The 10,000-nt window shown below is 45.9% G+C and overlaps 1 protein-coding gene across 4 annotated transcripts; it reads left to right on the forward strand.

Annotated features, from left to right (window-relative positions):
- The first annotated feature begins 1,828 nt into the window (after positions 1-1,828).
- lgals3b (lectin, galactoside binding soluble 3b) lies at positions 1,829-9,977 on the forward strand. 4 transcript variants are annotated; one of them, XM_028566109.1, is made up of 8 exons: positions 1,829-1,928; positions 2,138-2,169; positions 4,497-4,518; positions 6,825-6,918; positions 7,261-7,610; positions 8,364-8,452; positions 8,568-8,736; positions 9,390-9,977. In XM_028566109.1, the coding sequence occupies exons 3-8, from the start codon at positions 4,513-4,515 to the stop codon at positions 9,546-9,548; spliced, it is 867 nt and encodes a 288-aa protein (XP_028421910.1). In that variant the 5' UTR covers positions 1,829-1,928; positions 2,138-2,169; positions 4,497-4,512; the 3' UTR covers positions 9,549-9,977. The 4 variants fall into 4 exon arrangements, with proteins under 4 accessions (XP_028421910.1, XP_028421911.1, XP_028421912.1 ...); XM_028566110.1 differs by lacking the exons at positions 1,829-1,928; positions 2,138-2,169 and adding exons at positions 3,670-3,786; positions 3,973-4,081; XM_028566111.1 differs by lacking the exons at positions 1,829-1,928; positions 2,138-2,169 and adding an exon at positions 3,670-3,786 and having other exon boundaries at positions 9,390-9,563; positions 9,800-9,977.
- Positions 9,978-10,000: the final 23 nt, after the last annotated feature.

The raw sequence follows: 10,000 nt of genomic DNA on the forward strand, positions 1-10,000 counted from the left end.
AGCGCCATCTGTGTTTATGTGTGTGTTTCTCTCTTTCTGTGTATGTCTGTGTGTATATGTGTGTCTGTGTGTATGTGTGTGTTTGTGTAGGTGTGTGTGTGTGTGTGTGTGTGTGTGTGTGTGTGTGTCTGTGTGTGTGTCTGTCTGTGTGTGTGTGTGGGGAGTGTGTGTGTGTGTGTGTGTGTGTGTGTGTGTGTGTGTGTGTGTGTGTGTGTGTGTGTGTGTGTGTGTGTGTGTGTGTGTGTGTGTGTGTGTGTGTGTGTGTGTGTGTGTGTGTGTGTGTGTGTGTGTGTGTGTGTGTGTGTGTGTGTGTGTGTGTGTGTGTGTGTGTGTGTGTGTGTGTGTGTGTGTGTGTGTGTGTGTGTGTGTGTGTGTCTGTTCTCTGCTGTAACGGTGCTCTGCTGCCCCCTGCTGGCTTCTCTGCTGCAGTTCCACATGCTGACAAACTACAAAAAACAACTTCCTGTAGTTCTCACCAGCCTGTTCCTGTCAATTCTAATTCTAAGAGGCTTTATTAGCATGACCATATTAACACACACACACACACACACACACACACACACACACAGAGACACACACACACACACACAGACACACACACACACACACACACACACACACAGACACACAGACACACACACACACACACACACACACACACACACACACAGACACAGACACACACACACACACACACACACACACACACACACACACAGACACAGACACAGACACACACACACACACACACACACACACACACACACACACACACACAGACACACACACATACACACACACACACACACACACACACACACACACACACACACACACACACACACACACACACACACACACACACACACACACACACACACACACACACATCACACACACACACACACACACACACACACACACACACACACACACACACACACACACACACATCACAGACACACACACACAGACACACACACACACACACACACAGACACACACACACACACACACACACACACACACACACACACACACACACACACAGACACATACACACACACACACACACACACACACACACACACACACACACACACACACACACATCCACACACACACACACACACAGACACACACAGACACATACACACACACACACACACACATCACACACACACACACAGACACACACACATCCACACACACATCCACACACACACACACAGCACATAGCTGTACAGTGTGCGTCCAGAGACCAACACAACAAACAGTTAGCTAGTCATAACGTTTGTGTAAATGCCGGAACGTTACATATTTCAGTAACTCTTTCTAAGATTAACTTCTGGACAAACAGCGTCTGATTCGCTCCTCTTAATCTGCTTTGTGGTTTCCATGGCAACACGGACCATAATAACACACCAATAATCCATCAATAACTCACTTTGATCTCTCAAGCTTCTCAAGTGTGGGAGGAAGAAACAAGTCACACAAAAGATCTTTTCAACATGACGTTTACATGGCAACGTTCCCAAAACAGTGTGTGTGTGTGTGTGTGTGTATATGTGTGTATGTGTGTGTATTTGTGTGTGCGTGTATATATGTGTGTGTGTCTCTCTGTGTGTGTGGGTGTGGTCTGTGTGTTTTTGTGTGTGCATGTATATGTGTGTGTGTGTGTGTGTGTGTGGGTGTGTGGGTGTGGTCTGTGTGTGTGTGTCTCTGTGTGTGTGTGTGTGGGTGTGGTCTCTGTGTGTGTGTGTGTGTGTGTGTGTGTGTGTGTGTGTGTGTGTGTGTGTGTGTGTGTGTGTGTGTGTGTGTGTGTGTGTGTAAACAGGGCGAGGCTCTGCAGGATTTAAGACTCTCCGTGTGTTTTCCCCAGAGAGTCAGTGTGTGTCTGCAGCTCTCTCTCTCTCAGGTAAACTCAGGTAAGTCCACATCTCACTCTTTACTTCTCTCACTTCTTCATTTTTGGGATCAGCTGCTGAATTACAAACAGGAAGTTAATCTGAAACCTGAAACTTGTTATTGTCTGCGTAGTTCTACTTTTGATGTCTGTGTTCCTTATTCCCAAACTCTCTCTCTCTCTCTCTCTCTCTCTCTCTCTCTCTCTTTCTCTCTCGGTGTTTTGGATCAGCTGTTGAGTTCATCGGAGACCTCAGACTGTTGGTGCGTGTAGCTATGTCTCTAAAGTTCACTCTCTTTCCTTATTATTGTGTGACTTTAAATGTGTGACTTCAATCCAAACTTTATTCACACTCAGAGTTAAAACACAGAGACAGAAGAGTGTCTCACAGCATGTGATGTCATTACAAATATAATATGTTTAGCAGAGAGAGAGTCAGCTGACTGTGGTGTGTTGTTCCAGCTGGAGGCTGTGTGTGTCTGTGTGTGTGTGTGTGTGTGTGTGTGTGTGTGTGTGTGTGTGTGTGTGTGTGTGTGTGTGTGTGTGTGTGTGTGTTTGCACCAACGCAAACACACACTGGAAGTATTTGCATACTTTACTGCAGTAAAACTACTAATACACAGAGGTGTCAAAAGTATTCACATTCATTACTCAGGTAGAAGCAGATGCTAGGGTTTCAAAAGACTTCTGTAGAAGTTGCGCGTGTGTATGTCTGTGTGTGTGTTTGTGTCTGTGTGTGTGTTTGTTTATGCATGTGTGCGTGTGTCTGTGTGTTCATGCATGTGTGTGTGTGTGTGTGTGTGTTTATGTGTGTGTTTTTGTGTGTTTATGTGTGTGTTTAGGTTACTTGACACCTCTCCCAATAGACCTTTTTCACAGCAGACATGTTGACATGTCATAGTAGGAACAGCACAGGTGTATTTAAACCATTACTGATGGCTGCATTCCACTTAGGAGAGGTCCTGGTATTAAACCATTACTGATGGCTGCATTCCACTTAGGAGAGACCCTGGTATTAAACCATTACTGATGGCTGCATTCCACTTAGGAGAGACCCTGGTATTAAACCATTACTGATGGCTGCATTCCACTTAGGAGAGACCCTGGTATTAAACCATTACTGATGGCTGCATTCCACTTAGGAGAGGTCCTGGTATTAAACCATTAATGATGGCTGCATTCCACTTAGGAGAGACCCTGGTATTAAACCATTAATGATGGCTACATTCCACTTAGGAGAGGTCCTGGTATTAAACCATTACTGATGGCTGCATTCCACTTAGGAGAGGTCCTGGTATTAAACCATTACTGATGGCTGCATTCCACTTAGGAGAGACCCTGGTATTAAACCATTACTGATGGCTGCATTCCACTTAGGAGAGACCCTGGTATTAAACCATTACTGATGGCTGCATTCCACTTAGGAGAGACCCTGGTATTAAACCATTAATGATGGCTACATTCCACTTAGGAGAGGTCCTGGTATTAAACCATTACTGATGGCTGCATTCCACTTAGGAGAGGTCCTGGTATTAAACCATTACTGATGGCTGCATTCCACTTAGGAGAGACCCTGGTATTAAACCATTACTGATGGCTGCATTCCACTTAGGAGAGACCCTGGTATTAAACCATTACTGATGGCTGCATTCCACTTAGGAGAGACCCTGGTATTAAACCATTACTGATGGCTGCATTCCACTTAGGAGAGACCCTGGTATTTGGCATGCTGACTCACTGAAAGAGCTCACTGAGCCCTCGTTAAGGTTATCAATCTCAGCTGTGTTTTTCCTACTATGACCAGTCAACATGTCTGCTGCGAGAAAGGTCCCTTCCACACAGTAAAGTAGTATTCTACCTGTAAAGAAGTACTCATTCAGGTAGTATTTTTCTGAGTTAAAACGATTTAAAGGCAGGGTTGGTAGTGTTGACCCAATGTGGATGTTTGACTCCTAAAACACAAGACTTTCACCCAGGAAACCGGTGTGTCCTCATGTCCTGGAAGAAAACACAACCGTTAAGTTTAGACATGTAACTGTCTTGTGTTTTCTCCTTAACTTCTTCAGGACATGAACACCTGTTTCCTATAGTGGCGTCAAAGGGAGAGAGTCTGGGCTTGCTGTCATGTGTTTAGTCTGGACTTGTCTGCAGATTATATGTCATGTCTTCAGTTTGGTATAAAATCACATTCACACATGCAGGATGTTTGTAGGACAGATAGCTGCTTAGTTATAGGTGTGTGTGTGTGTGTGTGTGTGTGTGTGTGTGTGTGTGTGTGTGTGTGTGTGTGTGTGTGTGTGTGTGTGTGTGTGTGTGTGTGTGTGTGACCCTCCCAGGAGTTCATACAGACACACAAAGTAATGAAATGTTGAATATTAATGTTAGTAGAAATATGGACTGTATTTATATATCAATACTGTTTAAATAGAAACACTTAAATATGTTGGGAGGGTTTTGCAGCCATTGTGTGACTGTGTGTGTGTGTGTGAGAAACTTGTGCAGAGAGACAGATTTTTAGTTTCAGGTTTTTCTTGATCAGGTCAGGACTCGTCCTCCACACCCTCTGACTCTCCTTCGTCTTCTGTTTCAGATCCCAGACCGGCAGCATGAACGTGAGTCTCATCTTTAACTGAACATGAATCCGTTTTAATGTCTGTCACCGTGAGGTTTATACTTGAGATGCATCGTCTGTATTAAACTCCTCTGGTCACAGGGAAGTTTTGATTTCATTTGAACACGAAACTAAGATCAGTTAGTTTCTAACCTTTAAAAACACAGAAGTCAGAGACACACACACACACACACACACACAGACAGCTAGTGTTTCTGCTGCTGTGATGCATCTATCTATGCATGCATGCATAGATAGATAGATAGATAGATAGATAGATAGATAGATAGATAGATGCATGCATGCATAGATAGATAGATGCATGCATGCATGCATATATCTATGCATGCATGCACACAGACACACACCCTGAGGAACAGATTTAGGTTTCAGTATTTATCAGACTCAGACTATGTTGCACATTTGTGTAATTTTCGGTCGCTTTAATTTGGTTGGGTTTGTGTTCATACTGCACTTTGTCAAACATGAAACATTGTAAACAAACTTGAAATAGTTAAAGTAATGGATACACGGTTGAAACATTCAGCTTCAGTCCCAAATAGAAGTATGATTTATGACCAAACCGCTAGTTTGCGCTAGTTTGAGTTGTAGTTCCATAATGGCGAGCGAAGCCATTCGGTCCATTGTAGCAACGCTGCAGAATATCCAGAAGTTAAAGGCTGAGTAAGAACAGTCTTGAGGCGGAGTTGTGTTGGTGGCCACGGGGTTCGGGAACAGTTTGATTTCCCAGCTCGCTCCGTTAGTGGTGAAGGAGTTGGCTAACGCTAGCGATGCTAAGGCTAACGCTAGCGATGCTAAGGCTAACGCTAGCGGTACTAACCCCACGTCACGACCAAATGAGTGGTAGCGATTGGTTATGTCTGGTAGGACCAGGCTAGAGTACCAGAGTCTGGTAGGACCAGGCTAATGGACCAGAGTCTGGTAGGACCAGGCTAGAGTACCAGAGTCTGGTAGGACCAGGCTAGAGTACCAGAGTCTGGTAGGACTGGGCTAATAGACCAGAGTCTGGTAGGACCAGGCTAGAGTACCAGAGTCTGGTAGGACCAGGCTAATAGACCAGAGTCTGGTAGGACCAGGCTAGAGTACCAGAGTCTGGTAGGACCAGGCTAATGGACCAGAGTCTGGTAGGACCAGGCTAGTGTACCAGAGTCTGGTAGGACCAGGCTAATAGACCAGAGTCTGGTAGGACCAGGCTAGAGTACCAGAGTCTGGTAGGACCAGGCTAATGGACCAGAGTCTGGTAGGACCAGGCTAATAGACCAGAGTCTGGTAGGACCAGGCTAATAGACCAGAGTCTGGTAGGACCAGGCTAGAGTACCAGAGTCTGGTAGGGACCAGGCTAGTGTACCAGAGTCTGGTAGGACCAGGCTAATAGACCAGAGTCTGGTAGGACCAGGCTAGTGTACCAGAGTCTGGTAGGACCAGGCTAGTGTACCAGAGTCTGGTAGGACCAGGCTAGAGTACCAGAGTCTGGTAGGACCAGGCTAATGGACCAGAGTCTGGTAGGACCAGGCTAGTGTACCAGAGTCTGGTAGGACCAGGCTAATAGACCAGAGTCTGGTAGGACCAGGCTAATAGACCAGAGTCTGGTAGGACCAGGCTAGAGTACCAGAGTCTGGTAGGACCAGGCTAATGGACCAGAGTCTGGTAGGACCAGGCTAATAGACCAGAGTCTGGTAGGACCAGGCTAATAGACCAGAGTCTGGTAGGACCAGGCTAGAGTACCAGAGTCTGGTAGGACCAGGCTAGTGTACCAGAGTCTGGTAGGACCAGGCTAATAGACCAGAGTCTGGTAGGACCAGGCTAGTGTACCAGAGTCTGGTAGGACCAGGCTAGTGTACCAGAGTCTGGTAGGACAGACTTGAGACCTCCATTTTCAAGCGGACTAGAGTTTGGTTGTTTGGTCTACACCAGAGATTGAATGAGCTACACCAGCTCAAACCAACCAGACACTCCAGGGTTCGGTTAAAACAGACCAAACAGCTCAGGTGTGAAAGCAACCTAAAAGTTAAGTGTGTTTCAAGACTGTCCTCCCCTGAAAACCGCTCCCATAGCACCGTTTGTCCAAGCAGCAAATACGACTCATTTACATTAGTGATGGCGCCTCTACTGGCCTCCTGTAATTGTTACGACAACGCAGGAAGTAAGGTGTCAAAGTAGAAGGGGTTGGGAGGCAGGTTGGGGTGGTGGATGGGTCAACCAAACACTTCTGGTGGCAGCATCTGGTAGACGTTAGAGAAACTGCTGCCAGTCAAGTTTCTCACTTCTTTACTTCTTTCTCTGCAGCTGGAAGACGCTCTTGGTGAAGGGTGGCCCTCTGCTGCCCCCAACAACCAAGCAGGTCCCTGGCCTGGACAACCCGCCAATCCCACCTGGCCAGGTATGATTGTCATCATGAGTCATTAATCAATAACTAATCATTGACATTGTGAGATAGGGCATGCCTTGATGGAGGTCTACACTGTAAGAGTGCCCTTTTAGTCTTCAGAACAAATCTGTAGGATGTTACCTGAACCTGATGTATATAAATTAGTCTGACTTTCAAACCAAAAAGAGTCTTGCAGTCTCTGCTGGATGTATAATAAGAGTTTACCAAGAGATACCAAAAACATTAAATCCAACACATTAATAAAACCGAGAAGTCGGTCAACAATGAAAAACAGTGACTGCATAAATGGGGTCAAATGAAAAGAAAATTTGATTGTTTTAAAACCATGTTCAGGTCAGCCTGCTGCCAACCCAGCCTGGCCCGGAGGACCGGGAGGTCAACCACCTGCTAACCCCGCATGGCCCGGTGGACCGGGAGGTCAACCACCTGCTAACCCCGCATGGCCCGGTGGACCTGGAGGTCAACAACCTGCTAACCCTGCATGGCCCGGTGGACCTGGAAGTCAACCACCTGCTAACCCTGCCTGGCCCGGTGGACCTGGAGGTCAACCACCTGCCAACCCCAGCTGGCCCGGTGGACCTGGAGGTCAACCACCTGCCAACCCCAGCTGGCCCGGTCCCGGAGGACCTGGACCTGGACCTGGACCCGGACCTGTCCCTGCCTTTGCCCCCCAACAAAGTCTGGTGAGACATGGATGGATTTATAGATTGTTGAATGGATCGATCTCTCTCTGCATCTTTCAGTATCTCTGTGTCTCTCTCCCTCAACCCAACTGCTCGAGGCAAATGGCCCCAAACCAAGAACCAGGTTTCTGCCTGTTAAGAGTTTTTTTTTTTTTTTTGCTGCTGTTGCAACAAAGGCTTGCTCTTGGGGGAATGTTGGAGGGTGGTCTAGATCTGTAAAGTGTCCCAAGATAACTTCTGTTAGGATTTGACACAATACATAATATTGAATTGGTGATGGATGGATGAATGGGTGGGGTCGTGGCAATTTTTTAATCCCACTTGACAACAACAAACGGGACAAAAAGTCTCTTACATTATCCCACTTGTAATGCTCAGAGCATGGTACACAAGACAAAGGTTAGTTTGTAATATGCACTCTGATCCTGGGCTTGGTCCTCTCCCTCTGGTCAGGGTAGTTTCTTTCAGTTAGTGTATTGTATACCCTTTGTTTTCAAGACAAAGGACTCACCAGCCAGAGGTTAGAATCTAATGAGGACATCCAGTCGGGCAACCACGCCTTAGCATATTATGCAATCAAGTCAAGATCAATTTATAAAACATTGTAATGTCATGTAAATGAAATACAGCATGACTAAAGACAACTTCCCTCACAATGGATAGTTGGATGAATTGATAGTTGTACTATTGAATGGATGAATTGTTGGATGGATTTTTGGATAGGTGTAGTTAACAGCTGTTTCCTGTTGACAGGCGGTCCCTTACAAACAAATTCTTCCCAGTGGAGTTTATGACAAACTGCTCATCACCATCGCTGGGATCGTGAACCCCAACGCTGAAAAGTCAGTATGAACACTTCAACATAAACAATGAATGCATGAACTGTCGCATAATATACTACGGTTAACGAATCTTTGGGAATTCAGTCAATGGTGTTACGATGTCTGTTGTTTTCAGGATCACAGTGGACATGTTCGCAGGTCAGGACCTGGCCTTCCACTTTAACCCTCGCTTCAATGAGGGCGGCAGGAAGGTGATTGTCAGGAACAGCTGCATCGGCACCAAGTGGGGGAAAGAGGAGAGAGATCTGCAGAACTTCCCATTCGTCCAGGGACAGCCATTCGAGGTCCAATATTTGATTCACACTAAGAATACTCATGGTTTAGGTCTTTATTTGTTAATAATGAGCAACCTTTCTGAATGTGAGGGATGACTGAAGTCCTTGTTCGGTGGTTGTTGTTCGTTTTCTAACGATAACAATGACTACGTTTACATGCACATTCACATTTTTATTGTTATTCTGAAAAAGACAGCATTTAGACTAAAGCCCAGTTCAGACTAAAGATTCTGGATGAGACAATTGTAAGGGTGTACTCACACTTGGCCCAGTTACACCGTGCCTGAGCACGTTTGCCACCAAAGTCGGGTATGTTTGACTAGTGTGATTGCTCCGTGCCATGCCCGGGCCCGGTACGCTAGACCGCACCCAGGTCCGCTTGAAAGAGGTGGACCAGGGTACGGCTAAATGTGCCCGGGTCTGGTTCTTACCTTACAGATAAACTGGAATTGCAGTTGGTGAGTCCTGCAATGTAACAACGTTGGCGTACTCTGGCCATGAATGTTTTTAAATGCGAGTGCAGGTCAGGGGGTGGGGGGCAATCGTGCTTGTGCACGGTTCAAGGCATCTAGGCCAGTGTGAGTACGCCCTTGGCTTGCAGCTCCTTGCAATGCTTTGGTCTGAAAAAGCAAGTTGATGAGTTTGTGTTGATTTTGTTGCAGATGAAGATCTTGTGCACCAACAAAGAGTTTAAGGTGGCCGTCAACAACGCTCACGTGCTGGCGTTCCAACACCGCGTCACCAACCTTAAATCCATCAACTCGCTCAACATCTACTGTGACCTCAAACTGACCATGGTCAACCTGGAGACTTTGCCGTAAGGAAAATCTACCACAGATCTACTGGGGATCCACCAGAGATCTACTGGGCATCCACCACAGATTTGTTAAAGAATACTCAGATCTACTGGGGCTCAACAAGAGATTTACTGAAGGTTACCCAAAGACTGTAAATCTTTGGTGGATCCCCAACACATCTTTGGTGGATCCCCAACACATCTTTGGTGGATCCCCAACACATCTTTGGTGGATCCCCAGTAGATCTTTTGTGGATCCCCAGTAGATCTCTGGTGGATCCCCCAATCAACAGGAGATCCTATAAAATATATCTTTTAATAGATCTATAGATGATTCTAGGAAACGTTAGCATATCAAATGTTCTTTTAAATGTGAAACATCCACAGAAAGTCCTCAGTGGACCTTGTTGTACTAGTTGTTTTTGACTCCTAAATAAAGGGTTAATCTTCAGTTTTTTGGCGTTTGTGTCTATTTGT

The sequence above is a fragment of the Perca flavescens genome, chromosome 20 (assembly GCF_004354835.1).
Source record: "Perca flavescens isolate YP-PL-M2 chromosome 20, PFLA_1.0, whole genome shotgun sequence".
In the NCBI taxonomy this organism is placed as follows: Eukaryota; Metazoa; Chordata; class Actinopteri; order Perciformes; family Percidae; genus Perca; species Perca flavescens.

Coding starts and splice junctions, on each gene's coding strand:
- lgals3b (XM_028566109.1), top strand. Junction 6,919..7,260: donor CGCCAATCCCACCTGGCCAG/GTATGATTGTCA, acceptor AACCATGTTCAG/GTCAGCCTGCTGCCAACCCA. Junction 8,737..9,389: donor TCCAGGGACAGCCATTCGAG/GTCCAATATTTG, acceptor ATTTTGTTGCAG/ATGAAGATCTTGTGCACCAA.